This window comes from Anser brachyrhynchus (genome assembly GCF_964034855.1).
Source record: "Anser brachyrhynchus genome assembly, chromosome: 1".
Lineage (NCBI taxonomy): Eukaryota > Metazoa > Chordata > Aves > Anseriformes > Anatidae > Anser > Anser brachyrhynchus.
In genome coordinates, this window is record NC_137694.1 from 75408096 (window position 1) to 75429929 (window position 21834).

At 39.3% G+C, this 21834-nt stretch overlaps 1 protein-coding gene across 7 annotated transcripts in view; it reads left to right on the forward strand.

Moving 5' to 3' along the window:
* PACSIN2 (protein kinase C and casein kinase substrate in neurons 2) overlaps positions 1 to 21834 on the forward strand; it is a 58343-nt gene that overhangs the window by 19577 nt on the left and 16932 nt on the right. For 5 of the 7 annotated variants that reach the window (XM_080576698.1, XM_080576701.1, XM_080576702.1 and 2 more), the window contains exon 2: positions 9241 to 9351. In XM_080576698.1, the coding sequence (XP_080432824.1) occupies positions 9292 to 9351 (60 nt within the window). In that variant the 5' untranslated portion in view covers positions 9241 to 9291. Of the gene's footprint in view, positions 1 to 3229; positions 3545 to 4247; positions 4318 to 9240; positions 9352 to 21834 lie in introns of those variants that run through there. The other 2 variants (XM_080576704.1, XM_080576699.1) reach the window with 2 other exon arrangements.

Consider the following 21834-nt stretch of genomic DNA (forward strand, 5'->3'; position numbering starts at 1 on the left):
CCATCATTTAAAATTTGTAACTAAATTTAACAGTGCTCCTGCATTAGAGAACTGCTTAATCCCACCTCTTTCAGACTTAATGTTTTGTAGTAGTGTCCATTTAAAAAAAAAAAAAATTCTTGATCAAATACAATGGCAGCATAGTAAACAAATCTTTCATCAGCCCTGGGTATTTTAACACTAAAACATAGGGATGAATTCTGTGCAGCTTGGTGCTTGGGTTCCAAAGTAAAAACTTTCAGTATTGGCATGCAGTAGGTCCTAATGGTTGGCATACAGTAGGAGCGTTTTAACAGCAGTATCCAGCTTTGACCAGAGCATTGTAAATGCAGGTGCGGTTTGTCTCTGCAGAACTGGAGATTTATTTATTTTTTCCCTAGCATGGTTTATTCTGGTTACTTCATCATCTGTTACATTTACAGCTAAGCAAATAAGTATGATAGAAATATGTTAAGTTTTTAAGTAAATCCAAATCTTCTAGAAATCCCTGCACAGCTGTTTATCAACTTTATGTCCTTGGCCAGTATAGCTGTGCCAGTTAAAGCTTGGAGTTTTGCAGTGTTAATGACTTCCTGCACTCATAGTTTGTTTCAATTAAAATTGGTAACCTCTGTGAAATCTCTGAAGGTGGTTAATAACTTTATCAGTTGAAGGAAAAAACGCACAATGAAAATAATCCCCCCTGCACAGGATAGCTTGTCAGGTCAAGAGGAAAAAATTACATTTTTTCCTGGTCACTTATTTTGCTGCGTAAGTCATCCTGGCTAGTTGTAAAAATGCAGAGGGAGGATATGCTGGCAGCATGTAGGAGTTGGTAATGATGAATAGGTGTTGATTATGAAAACAAACAAAACTGACGTGTCCGATAGCAAATTAAGGGGTTGATTGCTAGTTCTCAGACAACTGCATCACTCTGCCATTGCTCATGTCTGCAGTAAAGGCATGTGATTACAAGAGAGTATTCCCAGAGAGGCTTGAAGGGTTCGATTGTATTGTCTTTGAACAGAAAAACAGACAGAAACAGCGGCTCATAACTTGGGCCTATGTTCTCAAGAGTGCTTGAGTGAGATAGTATTATTATACATGTATGAAACCTACTGGAGCGGCTGAAGATGTGTGGCGGTGTTTGGGCTGTTGTCTTGCACTTCAGAGACATGCTTCTGCACTCTGTGTGTTATTCAAAGATGATCACATTTAAACAGTAAGTCTAAGCTTAATTTATTTAAGGAAATATTCAAACTGTTCTTAATAAAATATAATGACCAAAATAGCTGTTCTTCCTTAAATTATACATTGTAAAATGTATACATCATAAAATATCAGTCACACAGGGTTGGATGTGCCTGGAGAGTCTAAAGTGAGATAGTCCTATGAGCATAGCTGGATTTTGTTTCAAGATGTTTTAAGTATCAAGGCAATTCTGACTGCTTTAGTGATCTTCTGATGTGTGCTAGAAATGAACCAAATATTTGTACATTGCTTGGCTATGAAGGCAGTGAGCTAATGCTACTTTCAGCTGGTTTTTGTTGCATGTTAAAAATGTAGCATTTAACGAATGTGGATATTGGTGAATACATACAGCAGTGAGGAAGTTGTCTTGAAGCAAATTCTTGACTCCTTGCAGTTTAAATTTTTTTTCTTTCAGTTTTATTTCTTACTTAATTAGATTTAACAGCAGCGTCTGATCCCTGGCTGGGGCCAGGGCAGTGGGGAACCCAGCAGTAGCCACCTACCTGCTGAAGCACCTTTCTTCTGCCTCCCTCTGCTTTGGCTGCAGATGGATGCCTCTCCTCCTACTTTTTCTGTCACTTTCCTTCACAGTTTTTCTGTGGCAGCAGGGGATGGCTGGCCATGGTTTTGGGACTGCCTGTGGCTGCTCAAGAGGTGCCTGTCTTTCTCCTGCATGGGGTCACACCAGCAGTCCCCAGCTGGGTCCCACCTCTTAGATGCAGTGCAGACATGTAAGGAATCCCTTGTTACTCTTAGTTGAAGTTGTGAATGACTACCACAAGCTAGTAGCTTCTGTACTGGTTAATCTTTCTTGATAACTGGAGAATGAATGTCTAGGTGGAAAATACTTGGTTATTCAAGCTAGAAATGAAAAGAATAAATACTGCTCACAGTCACAGGGGAGTGTGCACAGTACTGATCATGCTGGTGGGCGTTTCTTAGATTCCTCGCCTCAGTGCTTAGGATATGGGATTCACCAAACAGGTTGCTGTCATCTTTCAAAAACTCAATTAGTATCTGGCGCTGCTGATGTACGTACATACAGTCTGAATTCCACTGGAAGTAGTAATTCAATTTCCTTTTACAGACTCTTCTCTGGTATTTGTGCTGTAGTTGCTTTTTGGAGGAAACTAAGGAATTTTCTTTAAAATGAAAGAGGGTGCTATTCTCCTGATTTTATAGATGGGAGAATAAGAATTAACCCAAAGTTGTTGACTTGAGACTCTAGGTTCAAAAGTCTGAGGCCTAACTACTATTAATAACATGCACTTGCATCTACTGATTGCAATTAGAAGAGTTCACAGCACAGAGTAGTAGTGAACAACCTTGGTTTGATGCATCCAGGTGTTAAAACTCCTTCATGTCACTTGAATGCATAAACCAACCCCACCCCCTCCGTAGTTAACTTGTCTTACTCATTTATGGACTTCTCAATGTTGGTAGCTGTGATTCTAACAGGTTTTGTTATATAAGTTTATAGTTTTTCTAAAAAACTATCTTTTTCTGTCGGTGTAAACCATCCACAAATTGCAACCCCAAAGAAATCAGGAGCTCTCATAGAACAAATTGTTTGGATAGAATAAAAGAGGAAGGAATGTCTAAATTGCTTTATTTAACCATGAAATACAAGATAGAGTTTTTGTAAAGCATATCTGTGGTAGCTACATGTGGTAGAAAATCATGATGGTTTAGCACTTCAAGCATGGGACGTTTGTTTCTGTACAATGAAGTTCTGTTTTCTTGCTATTCTGTATGGAACAACCCTCAGATTTCACTGAGTAATAAGGAAAAGTACCATAGCTGAAAGTTCTTATGAGCAGCTAATCCAAGTTGAGTTACGTCCATATTCGTGTTTCACTCCCTAGTCATCAGACTTGGAATGCTGCTGAGTCAGATCCAGAGTGACAAGCCACCCTATGCATCCAAAAAGAAGTTTAAAGGGGAATGTGAACAGGTGCTTTTCCCTTCTAGAGGCTGGTCTTTGAGCTCGCTTCTGAGGAGTCCTTAAAGAAAACACAGGGACAATATAAGTAGTTGAAGAGACTGTTTGGTTTCCTAAATACTATTAATTTTTCTTCCATCTCACCAAGACAGTTAAACACCAAGGTAAAGTGGGTGGAGTGCTCATGCAGTCTCTGTCCTCACCAGTTTTCAAGATGCAACTGTTTAAAGCTCTGAGCAATCTGGTCCGATCTCATAGCTGACCCTGCTAAATGATCCCGTCATCCTCTGACTCTGAAGCTTTCTTGGTTGTGGACTAATTTGTCACCTGGACTAGACAGCGATTGCCTTGCTTTAAAGCAGCCTATCACAGGTGAGACAATAACTGGAGGGAGAATCATTGCTGTGTGGGCACTGAGAACTTGTGATAGTTCCTTCCATTCTGGAAATGGTTAAGCTCTTGAAATGAGGCATGAAAAGTGTTGTCTCCAGCCTGTTATCTGGATTATACATTTTGGGAAATGTTGATCAGGTTTGCAGGACAAGGCTGGGGTGTTGCCTTCAGGTTTCAAGTACCTGAAATACTGTTTTATCTGCAAACATCCTTCGTGTTGGAGTATCGGACTCAAAATCTTGTCTGTCTTTCTGTAGGTTTCAGTAAGCAGCACTGAGACCTTATTTTTTTTAAATCCTTTTGAATTGCAGTGAGGTTTCTAATCAAAATAGACATCTTCTGAGGGGTTCTGAACATTAAAATCTTACGTTTCAACAAACAGCCCTACATGATTCACACTAAGAGATCATGAAAAATTCATCTGTTTTGGGGGTCTCGGAGATGAGCTGAAGAATGCCTTTATGTATTTTTTCCATCTTTCTGTTGAAAAACACCTTAAAAGAAGCTTTGGAATCAACTGGATTATTGTAACATCTTAAGTCTGCGTTTGTTGCATGGGTTTTTGCAAGTTGTGTGATGTGTTAATCTCTACCACCTGACACCTTGAAGAAAAGGAGTAAAAAAAAAGTATTTTTAATGTGAGTGAAGCAACCATTTTTGAGTTTTGTAATTTGTTTTCCAGGTAACAACATCTCAGCCAACATCTTGAGCGCAGAAGCAGCATATCCAGATGCTCTGTGCAGTTTCTGAAGGTCTGCTCACCTATTATTAATATTTTCTAAAATTCTCATGAGTCTTATCCTTCAGGATATTTATAGCATATCTTTTCACGTTGGAGGGCACTAGCAGTAGAGAAGAAATTCAAGGACTTTAGTGTATAGTTCTGCTAGAATGTTCCCTAAAGAGGAGGCTCATTTGTTTATTGGTCAGTTTCCTTGTGTGCAAGATTGATGTGTCCCGATTTTAAAAATATTGTTCAAAAATCACTAAGTTGAGAAATACAAGCCTTGCTTGCCTGTACCATTTCTGTAGCTATTGTAGTATTTACTATTTATTATCCAGTTACTCTTTTGCATTGCATTTCATGGTTTATTTTTAGCCTATATAAATTCTCTTACCCAATGTGTGCTGGGCCTTTTTATGACAAAAGACAGCAAGGGCTATGAGCTGGTAAGACCTTCTCCATGCTGCTTCATGTTTGGTTGTTTGTGTCTGTGGTGACACAGGTAAAAGCTTGCTTAAGACCTTTGGACCTCATGATTAGTAATGTATTGAGAACTTGTTTATTAATGGAAATTCCTAAATTCTTTGGCACAAGGAAAGAAAATATCCTGACAAGTATGAAAGCTAAAAGATCTGTGTTGGCCAAAAGCATGTTGAGGAGCAGGCACAGAGCACGATTGGGAGCTTGTTTCTATTCAGTGAAGGCCTTTAATCTGCTTTCTGAGGAAAGTGAGACTTGGCACCTTTGCCTTCTCTAACTGGCAGCCAGCCTGCCATGCTACTCCTTCCATCATTTTTAAATCAATTTATCACTTCAGGCACACGTTAAAGAGAAGCAGAGATGAAGATGCACATTTCTTACCTGCCTCAGGACAGCAGGGAGCTGGGTGGGTGTGACACAAACTGATGTACCTGCTCAAGAAAATGTTATTATGGGCTCTGTAACGGCCCCTTTCATTTGCTGAGCTGGCTGGCCAGTCAGTGTGGCGGTTGGCAGAACCATCAGAGCACTGGGCTGCCATTTGCGCAGGGAATAGTTGAGGGACAAGAAAAAGGCAGCCTGGGTACTCCCAGAGAGGGCCTGAAGCCATGGAGGAAGACAAAGGTTGGACTGCTTGAAGCCAAATGGTTGTGGGAATACAGGAACTGGGTGTGTGCACCCTGCAATCTCAGGGAGTTACTAGCTCTTCTGCTTACGACCTCGCTGACCAAAGAACCCCCAACTTCATGTAAGATGTGTGTGGAGGATCTGTGCAGAAGCCGTCTCTTTGATCTTACTGATCTGAATTGCCTGGATTTTATACTGTCAGCCTTAGTTGTTCCAAGGCTTAAACCTTGATTTCCAGAGTCTTCCATTTAACTATAAAAAGTAACTACCTTTAATTGTGAAAACCCTGCAGATATGTTTGAAGGATGGGAGAACCAAACCCTAACAAAAAATGTGCTAAAGAACTGGCTGCCATAATAATTCTATTGCATAAGAGTAGCATGACTCATAGAGCTTGATGTTATATCTCAGTATTCAGTTTATTTTTAAGTAGTGCTGTATAAATAGTGTTTTTCTGTGCCAGTTGTTGCTATGACTTCATAATATTTCCCTAAATACGCTTGCTCATACTTTCTCACAGCCTAGTATTTGGCATATGAAAACCTTAAATATATCGGAATTTCCTGAGTGCTGATTATTTTCATGCTTCTATGGAAAAAGAATAGCTTGTGTGTTATGTAGCTTCAGTTTAGGAGGAATAAAATTTCAAAATAAAAAATAAAAAATCCCCACAACCTGTTCCTTCATTTAAGAAACTGTTCCTCTGTTTCAGCTTTTCGAATTTTTCTGTGTAGCTTTCCATATTAAACTTCCAGTGCCAGTATAGCCTAGGCTGTTTTATTAAAGGTAAGCTGACACTGTATTGTTACTTCAGGATACTTTTACTCTTGTCTTTTTCTGTAGCTGGAGGGGGAAATATATATATATATATATATATATAATATTTTTTTTTTTCTGGGGGGGGTCTTTATTCGTTGAAACTTGTCTTTGTGTTTGTACTTCTGGCATGAAGGTTTCTTTTTCTGAGACACTGAAGTCTACAACTGTCTGCCTGATCTCTCTCAAATGGTGGCAAACACTTTGGTTTAAAGATCTTCCTGTGACAGCTATAGAAAAACAGCCATAACCTGCCTGAGAACCTTTTGGAACCTTGTTCCCTCGCATTCTGCATAGCATTCCTAGGCCACGTCTGCGTCGTTCACTGCTGCTTTCAGAGTAACGTGAGCGTTTGTGCTGCCTTAATGAGAAGACAGCAAGAGGAGACAAATGGCTGCGAAAATAGCTAGCAATGATTATTGATCTAGCAAGTTGTCTTCAAATTCTGTCTCCCTTTGATCAGATAAAAAATATCAGGAGTTATGCTTAAAGGTACCTCTGCATAGTCTTATTTTTGTGAAAACTTTAAAGCAAACAATCTCTTGGAAAAAGCTGTTTAATGTCAAACTATTCTTTTGAGTTTATCCAACTACTTGCAAATTTATATCACTCTTGTACCCTTCTCGTGTTGCTTACAGCTACCTGGGAAAGGTTATTGGAAAACAGAAATTCATACACATAATCTTTGCTTTCTTTACTGTAAGAATTGCAAGGGATGACATTTACCTCAAAGAATATGTTCCAATTGCATGTAGGCTGCTAAGAAACTGATAATAAAAAATAGTGTTTTAATGCACCTGTTCCCTCTTGGTTCCATACAAGCACATATGGGAAAGCCTTGGTAATTAGCAACAGAGTAATGTGAAGATTGTTACACTATCTTGTAAAACTATGTTGTGTCAATATATCATCTTCCTTCCATAGGCACAGAAAACCTTATTGCTTCTATATTTTAACTGTAATGACTGTTTATTGTAAGGAATTGTAAGTGAGTATTTTCAGTTTGTGGCCAGATGACTACTTATGGAGAAAATGGGGTGTTTTTAATAGAACAGCTGCTGTCACTTGCAGGTTGCCTTGCCTTGTGGAACCCTTCCTGTATTTTTGGCCAGCTTTTCAAAATAAAATCTAGAATAGGGACGTCAATTGTTAGTCCTCAGTTCTGTGTTCAGTGTTAGGGCTATTTAAGCCTTCAGGAATTAGATTATGGAAGTGAATTAAATGAAAAACTGTTCAGTAGAAGCTGCTCGTCTCTTCAGCCGGAGCAGTTCTCTGCCCTGTTTGTGATGCAACCGTCCAAAGAGCTGCGTGTTTCAGTAGCTAGCTTCTGTAAGAAGTGAGTGGGGTACAAATACCCTTCTGACACAGACATTTTTGGAGTATCCAAGAAATGCGAATTCAGTGTTACCTTCCCTTCTCAGCCCGGAAGGTTTTCAGTTCTGTTTCTCCCAGCAGCATGTCTTAATTACTAAGATTGCAAGCTAGGCCAGGTTTGTAGGCACTTTTGAGGTGGCATTTTTGCAAAATTCACAGGGCAAAAGAAGGAGGGAGCTTCACCTTGTAGTCTATTTATTCCAGAAAGGGGGAGGGGATGGGGATTGATTTCATTTATTCACAGGTAGCTCTAGCTGTAGTTGTAGGCAAGCTTGACGGGAGAACTCTAAGCAGAACTTGTTCAAGTATCAGTAGAGATAAGGCAGGGATTTTGCATGTGTGTGTTGTGGGAGGGAGCTGTTTCCTTCCTCCCCTACCTCTTGGCCTCCACCCTGCAAACTGCTTTTGTGGATGTAAGTGTCCGAATTTTTGCCTCAGTACTGTTTATGATGCTTATCTTAAATGTTAGCTTATGGTGAAAATAGGTTTTTATACACAGTGCTCTATAAACAGTCAGCCCCTTCCATGAGGATAGATGATGTTTTTCTTCCATAAAGGTGTGTATATGTAAGTGAGAACACTGTAACTGTTAAAGAAATTACTTTATTAAAGGTCAGCATTTGGACTTATTTACTTTCAGCAAAACAAACAATAAAATCAATGAAATCATATGATATGTCACAAATAAATAAAAAGCAATAAAACTAGGTGTGGAAGTTTCAACTTATGGGGAAAGTAATTGTCACCTTCAAGGAGACTTTCAGCCATGGGACCCATAACTTCTTAGTACACTTGGAATAGAAGAAATATGCATTGTACCGTCATTTAGAATCAATTCTCTGCTTTAAAATCCATAGGGGAGTGTTGGCTAGAAAATACAAGCAGCTCAGTTAGTTAACTAGCCCAGTAAGAGGTCTAGTCACAGGTGACTGGGCAAAATAACTGGGTCTGTAAGGTTATTGTATGTACTAAGCCTTTTGGGAAGGAGGCTGGCTTTATCTCCTGCAATTTGAATTGAGCAGCTCCAAAGGTATTCCTGTAACTTTTTGCTTTACATTGTTGCTGAGAGAGGAAGCTGTCTGCTTTTGTGGGTGCCTTTAGCTTTCAAGTAAATGATTTGAATTTAAGATTCTTATAGAAATTACATTTCTTTCTTCTGAAAAGGTTTATTTTTAAATCTGCAATTGTTCTTGGTCTTAAATATTTCCAATGAGTTTCATCACATAATGTAGATTTCCAGTGAAAAAGGAATTGCAAGCAGTGAAGGTTATTGTACGGATAGTAAAGGTCAGCTGATTGTCTCTTACAAAATACTTTGAAGTAGAATGCATAACAAGTAAAGATCGTGCTGTTCAAACTTTTTTTAAAAAAAAAAAGAAAAATGGTAGAAAATCATAAATTTAAGAGTTCGGTGATATTTGATAGCTGGATTGAACAGTTTCTGGACAACACAATTCTTGGCTCTATCATGATATTTGTGCTGTAGAAAAATATTCTGTTGCAAAATTCACTTATTTACATACCCTCTGTGCTTACCTCTTGTTTTTATTTTGCACCCCTAGATATCCAAGAATTTAAAGATGGTACTTAATTTCTCTTCTATTTGATACCTGTTTTTCATTAATAATGCTCATAAATATTTTTTATCTTACAGATTCTGAAGGTGTTTGAGCTCTGAATACTTGGAAGCTCACCGTACATAGAAATGTCTGGCTCATACGATGATTCCGTCGGAGTAGAGGTTTCTAGTGATAGCTTTTGGGAGGTAATCTGAGTACCTTATTCACAGTATTTTGATTTTATATCTTTACTCTTATTACAGATTTTTTGTGCACATTATAAATTGTGAAGAGAACTGAAATATAAGATGTCAGTAGTTACTGTGATCTGCAGAAATAGCCTTCAGGGTAAAAGTGATGTTTTAGATTTTGTCCCAGTTCTGTCAAGGCTTTTTAACCGGCACAGACTTGATCATCTGTTTTGGTAGGATGTGCAATTTGGAATTGAACCTTTGTCATGTTTTTATCCCTGAAGAGGGGTGGGTCGAAAGTTTTTAAAATTTCCAGTGGAATTGAATGAACAATGCTAAATCTAAAGTAACTGGTAAAAGGCTATTGTAAGTGTACATAGCTTGAAATTAAAGCTACTGTGTGAGTTTACTGTATCTGCTATTTGTCTGTGCAATAATAAACTTATTTGAGAGAAATTATATTTATCTCAGTGTAAGAGCGTTCATGCAGAAGGATAATACAAAGCACATTGCAAGATCACATTAATTTATGCGGCCCAAGTCTGAAGAAGACTTTCAGATGTTATGGTAGCTTGATTAAGGTTAATAAAAAGAGGACAAACTTCATAAAGCATTTATCAAAAGTTAATTGCAACAAACAAGTGTTTGACACAGCCAATACCAACCTAATTGAAGGTCAGAATGCAGTCTAGGTGACCCATATTTAGTGGGGCAAATTTCTATTATGTGACTGGGAGCTCTTCTGAGTTTATTTATAGCAAACATAGAAATGGCTGGGGGGAAAAATGTCTGAACAGTTCTGTTACTGGAGATAGCGAAGTCAGACAGGTTGTGGAAACCAACCTAATATTATCATGTTTACTTTTAAATTAAAGCTTTTCTAAACCACCTACAACCTGTGTTGGTATGGGAGGGGGGAGGGTGTGTATTGCATTTTGATGCAAATTTCCCATTATTTCTCAATACAACATCTAAAAGGCCCATGTAATGCCAGTGAAGTTTCTTTTTTTGAGTAGACAACCATCATTTATTGGGAGACTTATTTACTGTTATGTTAAAAATGACTATTTGTTCTCTTTCTAAAAAGGTGGTTTCAAACTTACTGGATTCTAAGTCTCATAAATCCTTTTGTTGTAGGGGTACTCTGTAGTATGACTGCAGAGAGGGTGTGGGATCTCTATTTAGAGGTGTCCAAAACTCAACTGGATGTAGTCCTGAGCTACCTGATCTATCAGATGTGCTTTGAGCAGAGGGTTGGACTTAGTGATCTCCAGAGGTTCCATCTAACCTGAATTAGTCTGTGTCTTTGTGATTTCATGCTGAGGAAACCTTTTGGGCCAGCTTCCTTGGTAGAAATATTTCAAAGAAAGATATGGAGGTGCTCAGGAAAAAAGAATACTGGACTTTTTTGGTTGTTGTGAGTTGGCTATCCTGTAGTTGCCAGGAGAACGTAACTTCTGACTTGCTATTTCATACAAAACTGTTGTGTTCCGTTAAATAACCAGGTCTCAAAGCACAGAAGATGAATGAATGGGAATTCTGTGAAGTAATATGATGTCTTGGTCAGAAGTGATCTTGAATCTTTAATATTAAAGGAATATAGATGCTTAGAAATAGCAATTAGCCTAAGTTAGGACCTCTACAAAGCATAGCTTAAATGTATTTGAAAATTACTACAGATAGGTTAAGAGCATTATTTATGTTAATGCTATTAGTGCTTATTTTATATCATAAACACTAAATATATTACTTAGGTCTCTATTTATTCCTTCTAAAAGGTCACAACTGCAGTCTGTTTTGTAAGCAATTTCAATAGGTTAATGTGTAATGCATGAGTATTTCTTGGCATATCCTTAGATAAGAAAGAGTTAAACTTCAGTATTGCAATTGGTTTCTTTCCTTTATGATTAATTCATTGCTCTGTTCTTCCTCTTTTTTAATATAACTGCAAAGGTTATGTTATTTAAAATGGTCAAGAGGAAAAAAAGTCAGATTGAATAGTTAACTTTTTTCTGAAATTGAGTGCATCAGGCTGAAAAAGTAGTATGTTCTGAGAGCTAACAAATATTACAGAATCACAGAATCGTCTAGGTTGGAAGAGACCTCCAAGATCCCCTAGTCCAACCTCTGACCGAACACTAACAAGTCCTCCACTAAACCATATCATTAAGTTCAACATCTAAATGTCTCTTAAAGACCTCCAGGGATGGTGACTCAACCACTTCCCTGGGCAGCCCATTCCGATGCCTAACAACCCTTTCAGTAAAGAAGTTTCTCCTAATATCCAACCTAAACCTCCCCTGGTGCAACTTTAGCCCATTCCCCCTTGTCCTGTCACCAGGCATGTGGGAGAACAGACCAACCCCCACCTCGCTACAGCCTCCTTTAAGGTACCTGTAGAGAGCGATAAGGTTGCCCCTGAGCCTCCTCTTCTCCAGACTGAACAACCCCAGCTCCCTCAGCCACTCCTCATAAGACTTGTTCTCCAGACCCCTCACCAGCTTCGTTGCCCTTCTCTGGACTCGCTTGAGCACCTCGATGTCCTTCTTGTAGCGAGGTGCCCAAAACTGAACACAGTACTTGAGGTGCGGCCTCACCAGAGCCGAGAACAGGGGGACAATCACCTCCCTAGACCTGCTGGCCACACTGCTTCTTATACAAGCCAGGATGCTGTTGGCCTTCTTGGCCACCTGAGCACACTGCTGGCTCATATTCAGCCGATTATCAACCAGTACTCCCAGGTCTTCTCTGCCAGGCAGCTTTCCAACCACTCATCTCCCAGCCTGTAGCTCTGCTTGGGGTTGTTGTGCCCCAGGTGCTGGACCTGGCACTTGGCCTTGTTGAACTTCATGCAGTTGACCACAGCCCATCGGTCCAGCCTATCCAGATCCTCCTGCAGAGCCTTCCTACCCTCGAGCAGATTGACACACGCACCTAACTTGGTGTCATCTGCAAACTGACTGAGGGTACACTCAATCCCCTCGTCCAGTCATCGAAAAAGATATTAAAGAGGACTGGCCCTAGTACTGAGCCCTGGGGGACTCCACTAGTGACCGGCCTCCAACTGGATTTAACTCCATTCACCACAACTCTTTGAACTTGGCTATCCAGCCAGTTTTTAACCCAACGAAGCGTACGCCAGTCCAAGCCATGAGCAGGCAGTTACTTGAGGAGAACGTTGCGGGAAACAGTGTCAAAAGCCTTACTGAAATCAAGGTAGACCACATCCACAGCCTTTCCCTCATCCACTAAGCGTGTCACTTTGTCATAGAAGGAGATCAGGTTCGTCAAGCAGGACCTGCCTTTCATAAACCCATGCTGACTGGGCCTGATTGCCTGGTTGCCCTGCAAGTGCTCTGCAGTGATACTCAAGACAATCTGCTCCATGAGCTTCCCTGGTACTGAGGTCAAACTAACAGGCCTATAGTTCCCCGGGTATACCTTCCGGCCCTTCTTGTAGATGGGTGTCACGTTTGCTAGCTGCCAGTCGACTGGGACCTCCCCTGAGAGCCAGGACTGCTGATAAATGACGGAAAGCTGCTTGGCCAGCTCCTCTGCCAGTTCTCTCAGTACCCTTGCGTGGATCCCATCTGTCCCCATCGACTTGCATACATCTAAGTGCTGTAGCAGGTTGCCAACCATTTCCTCATGGATAGTGAGGGCCACATTCTGCTCCCCATCCCCTTCCACCAGCTCAGGGTACTGGGTATCCAGAGAACAACTGGTCTTGCCACTAAAGACTGAGGCAAAGAAGGCATTAAGTACCTCAGCCTTTTCCTCATCTCTCATCACTAATTTTTCCCCTGCATCCAGTAAAGGATGGAGATTCTCCTTAGTCCTCCTTTTTGTGTTGATGTATTTGTAAAAACACTTTTTGTTATCTTTAACGGCAGTAGCCAGATTGAGCTCCAGATGAGCTTTGGCCTTTCTAATTTTGTCCCTGCACAGCCTCGCAGCATCCTTATAGTCCTCCTGAGTGGCGCGCCATCTTTTCCAAAGATTATAAACCCTCTTTTTTCTCCTAAGCTCGAGCCACAACTCTCTGTTCAGCCAGGCCGGTGGTCTTCGTGCTGGCTTGTCTTTGGGCACGTGGGGACAGACAGCTCCTGAGCCCTTAAGATTTCCTTCTTGAAGAGTGCCCAGCCTTCCTGGACTCCTCTGCCCTTCAGAACCACCTCCCAAGGGACTCTGCCAACCAGTGTCCTGAACAGCTCAAAGTCAGCCCTCCGGAAGTCCAAGACAGCGGTTTTACTGGTCCCCTTCCTGACTTCGCCAAGAATAGAGAACTCTACCATTTCGTGGTCACTCTGCCCAAGACAGCTCCCGACCACCACATCTCCCACCAGTCCGTCACTGTTTGTGAACAGAAGATCTAGCGAGGCACCTCCCCTGGTAGGCTCTCTAACCAGCTGTGTCAGGAAGCTATCTTCCACGCTCTCCTGAAACCTCCTAGACTGCTTTCTCTGGGCTGTGTTGTGCTTCCAGGATACGTCTGGGAAGTTGAAGTCCCCCATGAGAACAAGCGCTGATGATTTCGCAACTTCTGCCAGCTGCCTGTGGAACTCCTCATCCTGGTTTGGCGGTCTATAACAGACCCCCACCAGGATGCTTGCCTTGTTGGCCTTCCCGCTGATCCTAACCCACAGGGACTCAACCTTATCATTCCTAGCCTCAAGTTCCACAACACCAAAACACTCTAATATGGAGAGCCACACCACTACCCCTTCTGTGCTGCTTGTCCCTTCTGAAGAGCCTATAGCCAGACATTGGAGCACTCCAGTCATGAGAGTGGTCCCACCATGTTTCCGTGATGGCAACCAAGTCATAGCTAGCCTGCTGCATAATGGCTTCCAGCTCCTCTTGTTTGTTACCCATGCTGCGTGCATTAGTGTAGATGCACTTCAGTTGGGCCATTGCCTTCTCCCCCGGAAGAATAGCTCTATTGACTAGAACAAGTAGGCAATTTTTTCAAAGAGGAAAGATAAGTTCTTCCTCATAGTAAGCTTTTGGCAGTTTAGGAAAAAAGCGTGTATGTGGATAATTTTCATGGTTTCTGGAGTTTTGAATATTGAATTATGCAGGAAAGCATTATTTGCCTATTCCTCTGCTTTATGCTGTTAAACTTAAGACTTTGTCCTAAGAGTCTAAGTCTGACAAGTTTGGTTTTGGCTACAAATGCTGATATATTTATTTTTAAAAGATGGTTGTGTTCTTATTACGGATGTAAAGGCTTTGTAATTATTTTTGCAAAGGGACTAAAGGTTTGAAATGTCCATGTGTTGAAACTAAGTGGTATCTGAGGGATTTTTTTGAAACATGAAGGAGGCGATTAAAGTTTTATAGTTGGTTAGTGCTTGAAATATCACCACTGATGGTGTTTTAGTTTTTCTTAAAGCAGAAAACAATGTTTTTCTTGTTGCACAGCAGGTTGTCATAAAATGCTATATGTGTAGCTGAAAGCACATAGTAGTTGTACCTAAATGTCCATGTAACTATGTGAAGGATTGAAAATGTGTGATATGACATCCCTGGCATTCTGCAGAGATGGTGCTTTTATGGATACACTTAAGAGACTTTGAACTAACTGTGAAAAAGAGTGCTTTAATTATAAATAATGTGATAAATCATTTTGTAGTAATGATTAGTAATACTATTAGTAATACTTAGTAATACTAAGCTATTAACAGGAAGGACTGACATGGTAGCAAATCTTGACCTTCATGTGTTCTACGTGTGATGAATTTAAAGTCAGTGTAGTTTGAGAGAATAAACATGTTTTTTGATACCTTCCAAGTCGGTTATTTTATTTCTGAAAATTGCAGCTTTGAATTCCAGTCTTAGTTTTTCTCCAGCTGGTTAAATAAACTGCTCTGGTCAATGCTTTTTTTCTGACTTGATTAGAAAAGATGCAGTGTCTCTGGAACGGTAGCCTCAGTACTTCATGCTTCATAACAAGGATTACCGAGTTCTTAATCCTTTTGGAAGTTGTATCATTAATGCGGACTTGTCATGTGCACCCTATTTTACCAGAAATAAATTTTTAAGCTGTTCGACATGACAGTTTTTTTCATTTGTTTTTGAAGACTTAGCCTGCAGTTTAAGTCACCCTGCTGTGTTTTACTGCCACAGCTGGAAGCAGCGCATGTATTTAAACCTGGCCATGGCACAGAAGAGACAGACATGGGGATCTTTGTTCCCTCATACTCCAAAATAGCTCAAATTTATTTACCTTTGGAGTGTGCTGCAAAACGCATCTTTTTCTTGAAAGACACATAGGAAAAAGTGAGGTGGCAAGGTGTAGGATATACCGTAAGAACTTACTGTGAAAGCCATGTGTTTGCTTGTTGTGTATCTTGGAAACTCAACCACTTTCATTTATTGAATGTTGATATTCTGTTGAGCTGATAAGAATTATGCTTATTGAAATGTTGGTAAACCGCTTTCATGGTTTTTGGCATTGCCTTTGACAGAAATTTCATGCCATGTAGTCTTTAGGAAATAAAACACTTTTTGTTCTTAATCAGTTTTCTGGATCTAAGTGTTTGGTTTCTTTAATTTTTGCATTATAAGAACAGATGGTATAACTGAAAAAAATAGGCTTTCAGAAATACCTTTCTGTATAATGAATTAGAAATAGCAGCTTTCACAATTAAATTGAGGAAACTTTTATTGCTTAGCTAAACTTTCAGCCTGGGTTTTTGTCTCCTGGCAGGAGAAGGATCTGGTCTATTGAAAAGGACCCCCCACCCTCCCAACCCCCCCGCCTAATTCTTCCAAGTGTTCAACAAATAAAAGTATTTTAGGAGGCAGAATTTTGTACATACTTGCACGTAAGCTTGCTTAGAGAGCAAGGAATTGCAAAATAATAAGGAAAAGATACTCTAAGAGATAATTGAGAGGTATTTGCCACAGAATGATTTCATCAAAGTTCCAGTTCTAGTAATGCCTGGTATTACTTAAGAAATGGAAACCTCATTTTCATTCTTTCTGACAAGTTTCAGCGTACCTTGATGTATTTGGCTGAACTCATGGTGCTCTGGGTACAGAAATTTTAACACAGAGGAATCTTGTTGATACGCTTCAAGAAGAAATTCCTTCATCTGTATTACTTAGCTTAAAGGGTAGCATGCTTTGGATAGTTAAAGGTTACTGCTGATGGCAGTAAATTAAAGCTTACTGCTGATGGCAGCAACTTTTCCAAGGGAAAGTGGGGAATTTGGAACCCAGCGTTCAGTTTGAAACCCTTTAGATTTTTTTCCACCTGTCATATGGACTCTCAGCATTTGCCTGGCTGTTATAAGTACATCTCAGTTTGTCATAATCATTTATACCACTTCCTTGCATCCAATCAATATATTGTGAGAAAAAAACTAGCATGTTCCAACATGCTAAGTTGTTTTAGTAAGACACAAGAAACAGACAACCCTATTGGTCTTGTTCTACTCAAGCAGCATTACAATCTACATGAAAGAATTTGTTGTCATAAATGGAATGCTAATTTTATGATGCGTTTTGTTAATCAAGCCCCAGCCTTATGCCTTCTTATCACTGTTGTGGTCATATTAAAAGAAGAATGCCTTCAGCAAGTTGAGACCAATGCTATTATTCACTTAAATACCCATGAAGGTTAGAAAAGTGATGAATAAGCATTTCTAGAGATCAAAGTAGAAGTGTATGCATATCTTGCAAGGTAAGGCATCTAAAAGTACAGCTACAGCCTGTAGAAATCATTATTTTTAGTGATACACAGGTTCTTCGTTGACAGTGCCACCTATACCCAAGGTACGAGTCCTTATTCTTATTTTCTGCTAGCATCAACAGTATGGAAGACCTCTCCATTTATTGCAGGGTTGTTTATCTGTGCTGTGAAAACATGTACTAATCTAGACAAAAACGGGCATTCTAAACAATTGCTGAAAGAGTGTCTGGCATGAGCTTTAGAAACTCAGGCCTATGGTGAATTCCCTTGGAGGACAGGACCTGGTGTGCATTTTGAGGTGCTAAGTACATCACTTCCATAGCAGTCTGAAGTGTATGTTTGTTTGTTTCGAGATAGCCACTAGCAAGGAAAGACTTTCCATTGTTTCAGAAAGGAGAAGTTGGTCCCCCATATAGTATGAGTGGGTCAAATTTGGCCACCATGTGCATTCTTATTGGTGTCTCCTCCTCTCCTGTCCTCCAAAAAAAAAAAAAAAAAAGGAAGAAAAAAACCCCAAACACTGTAGCAGACAGCTGATCCCTCTGACAAATTGCATTATAAACAGCCTGCTGAGATGGTCTTGGTCTAGTCGGTTTGGGTGTTCCTGATGTTTCTGCTTTGTGTCTACTGCTGTCAGCCAGCTCTATGTGAATTATTTCTGGAGGGGGTGCACATGCTAGATGCACAGGAGAATTTAAGAGGGAGGAGCCCTGCCCCCCCCCCCCCCCCCAAAAAAAAAAAAAAAAAACAAAAAAAACTAACTTCTCTGGAATGTTAAAAAGATGTTTTGATGTTGAGGGATTTCAGTTACTTGTTACTGAACACTTCTACTGTAGGAGACACTTCTGTTTTAAAAACACTTGAACTCTATAACAGTAGATTGCTGTCATATCTTCTATATGCATTTTTTTTCCTTCTAGCATGGAGTTACAATGTTTTCCATTTATATTGCCAGCTATTTGCTTACTGATACTGTGAGCTCTTAAGCTCACAGATGTCTAAAGTCAGTAGCCTTTAAGATCTTAAAGAGCTTAAGAGCTTCCTCAGATTTTTTTTCTTGCATCCAGTGATGAATTTACATTGGTAAACTTTCAAAACTTACATACACAAAGATAGAGCTTATGTAGGTACTCAAGCTATGTATGTGCTAATTATGCACCAAGATCATTCTGTTTATGTGCAAAAACCATTTTGAATCCACACAGAGGTTCAAAGCAGACATGACAATCTTGTACAGGGTTTCAAAATGTGCCTTTAATCTCTGTTTTGTGTGCTCATTTTGAGGGAGAATATATGTTATGGCATTGAGTATTATAAAAGTTAATAGTGGTTGAAATGTTTGAAAACTTCCTGATTTATACTCATGGTTGATAGGAATGTTGGAAATAGTGTGTCCCCATACTGACCATTGGTAGGTGTGGGTTTGACTAAGCCTTCAAAGCTCGTTATCATGCATTTCTTGCCTCTGAATTTTTGCTAGTAAAACCAACCAACCATCAACACCAACCAAACACAAAACAAACACAAAAACAAAACAACTTACTATATGCTATGGTGACTTCAGAGATAAGGAAATTTATTTTCTTTCAAATGGTTCCAGTTTATAAAGGCTGACTAGTTATGGATAAGCTAGGCAAGTCTGGAAGAAGAGCTAACATCAAATCTTACTTCAGGCATTTGAAACTCCTATAGTAGTGGTTATAGCAATTACTATAATATGCTGGAATTAATTGACTGGAATTTAGCAATAGCTGAATGTTTGCCACTTTCTGTGTTGCTGACAAATTAAAATACCTTTATTTTTCATTCAGTGTACCATAAAAACCTACTAAGTGTGTTTAACTCGTGGTGCAATTTTATCCTGGTCTATGAATATGCTTTAAAAATAAAAACAACACCACATACAACACCACAAAGTCTATTAGTTGTGGTAAAGGTGCCTAATAATTTAACACAGAGGGAGAGTCATGAGTGCTGTGAAATTGTAAAATACTGAGGCTGTAAGCTCTTAAATATTCCCCCATTTATCATATCGGTACCAGTGGTTGGCTACATTAGTACCTGGGTGGTCACAAAGGAAAGGTGACTGCACTGCTAGCTGTACGATGCTAAATGTCTGATCACTGCGTGTTCTTTCTCTGGCTGTGGCAGATTCTCAAAATCTTAGCTTTGAGACAAGATTTGAGATGACTTTGAGTGCTGTGATCGTATCTGAGAGGAAATATCACAGTGAGAAGGAATATTTTCTACCTAAGCAGAATGAAGATCTGAAGGCATTTGCAGTGTCTGTAAGAGATGACATGGGGCACAAAATAGAATCACCTGAATTTTATTAGTAGCAAAGCTTGGAGTATTATTTGTAGTGGAAAAGGGGAAACTGGTAGCTAACTGAATTTATGAAAGAGAGAGAACCAAAATTTTAATATGTTAAATAACAATTTTTAAATGCCTGCTTGAGGACGTTGGTTTAAAGTCAATGAAAACTTATTTAGTGACTAGGAATCAGGGTCTGAGAAGCAAGTTTTGCCTTGTAAATATTTCTCTAAAGAGGGAGGGAATAAACTAGGGAGATTAGCTGATGCTTCATATGTTTTAAATATTAATAAATCACTAGGTTTTAAAAATGTGAAATGCCAAGTATATAACTTACATTCTGTGTCATGAGACAATTTACAGAAAAATGTTGTGTTTCCAAAACTAGCTATCCTCATGGGGCATGGAATTTGAATAGGATGCCTTAACGTGATTTATGAAGTAGTAGTTTGAACATTTGGGGTTTGGTTTGAAAATATTAATATAGAAGGCCTTCTTTGAAGTACAAGATTATTCTCTATTATCGTAGGCCTTGTTTTAAACTGTGGTGCTAGTTCCTTCAGTCCTCCTCAGGTGAAGTGGTGGTGTGGGTGAAGCATCTCTGGTCTGCATGCAGCTTTTTCAAAGTGGCCTTATGCGACAAAAGGCTGAGTAGTGAGTGGACTGTGATAGGTAAACTGAATTCATTTCTCTGCATACTGCCTGAAATTTGGCAACTGTTGTATATTACCATGTGGTTAGAATTTGCTCAGACAACTCAAAATGAAAACATTAAAAATACCATGGAGCAGCCAGCAGCAGCAGCATTTAAAATGCTAATTTAGAAGTGAAAATTTATGACAAGGAATGTTCCTGCTAGAGACATAAATCCCTGGGCATGTAACAAGACACAAATTAATGCTACTATAAGGCTTTCAGTAGTTCTGCCAAATTAGTGTAACCTGTTTTAAGTCTGCTTGGTTGTCAACCTACATCTGGAGTCATTTTAAGCAGATGAATGGTTTGTCCCTCCTATCACAAACACTATAGAAAGTAGTATTTGAGTAGTTAAGTTTCCAAATGCTTTGATTACACATGTATACGATATTTGTTAGTGTATGGTATTAGTCTGAAACTACTTATTTCTCAGTTGCTGTTTCCCCTGAAAATAAGAGGTTACTTTTCATACATTCTTGTTAATAGATGAAATGTGTTTGGACACTGTCTGATGATTTTGATACCAGCTTCTTTGTGATGCTGGTAGCTTGTTGTCTTCAATTGTATTACAATTTAAAGTCTTCCCCCTCCTGCTCCCTTCTCCCTCTCCCACCCCCAAAAGGAGAGGGTACTTTTTGACAAGATTAAGACAAATCAATGACTGCTAACTAACACTTTCCTTAGATGCTACCAAAGTTTTTTTGGTCTATTGAAATGCTTGTAGTCCAAAAAATGCCTGAATTAATGCTTTGAGGCCAGTGTCTAAAGGAATTGTTGTCCTGTGGTTGATTGCTTTGGGATTTTTTTTTTTTTGCAGCTCTGACAAGGAATCTTGACAATATATTTGTGTCCTAAAGTATGTCTGCATTTATTGGCATAGTCACTGATAAAGCCCCACTCATTTTTCCAGCATTTAATATAGTTTTTCTTCTTTTAAGAATATTAGAATTTTCTCCTGTGTACTTCAAGGAGCTTTTCTGAAGTGGATGGCTTGCATGTACATCTGCTGACAAAATTATTCATAAATGTGAACCTGAAAGTTGGATGTGTTCCTGTATTTAAGATGCGAATAGGATGTGATTCGAATGTGAAAACGACAAATACACTTTAAGTATTTGAATGGTTGACCTACTACCTGACTGCTAATCTATATTTTTTCAGTCTGGTGGTTAGGGCTGATAAGAAATTGACTGTAATATTTAATAGGCTGTGCAAATTGTTACCTGAGGTTTTTATGTCTTGTTTAATGTTTACAAAAGCCAACCTGAATGACCTTGAAATCAGTGGAAATATTACCTTGTCCTCAGTGTCGGGCTTTTTTTCCTATAACCTAGATTGAGGATATCTTGTTAGTATACATACGAATGAATGGGTGTTCATTTATATAATGAATGTTCATTATATATTGTACATTTTCCTCCATATCCATATGTCTTTGCTTGTACATTGAACACCTATGTGCTTTCTCTCTAAAAGTTTCTTGTTAATGGTAGGTCTGGGAACTCCAAGTCACTGCTATCAGCATTGAGACCACATAGAAGCCTACTGTAGAATTTAGAACTACTTGCTACCTAGCTCGTTGGCACTGAAGCACAGCTGTAACGCAGGGCACATCTGATCTCTCCTGTATATGCAGCATAGTGTATATATGCACATATAAAACACAGTGGATGTGTTTTTCAGTACTACATTATTGGAAAACAAAAGCTCGAATGTTTGATAAAGATTTTATGATACTCCATTGCATGTCTCTACAGTTTTATTAATCTTTTAAAATTAATTAAGCAGAA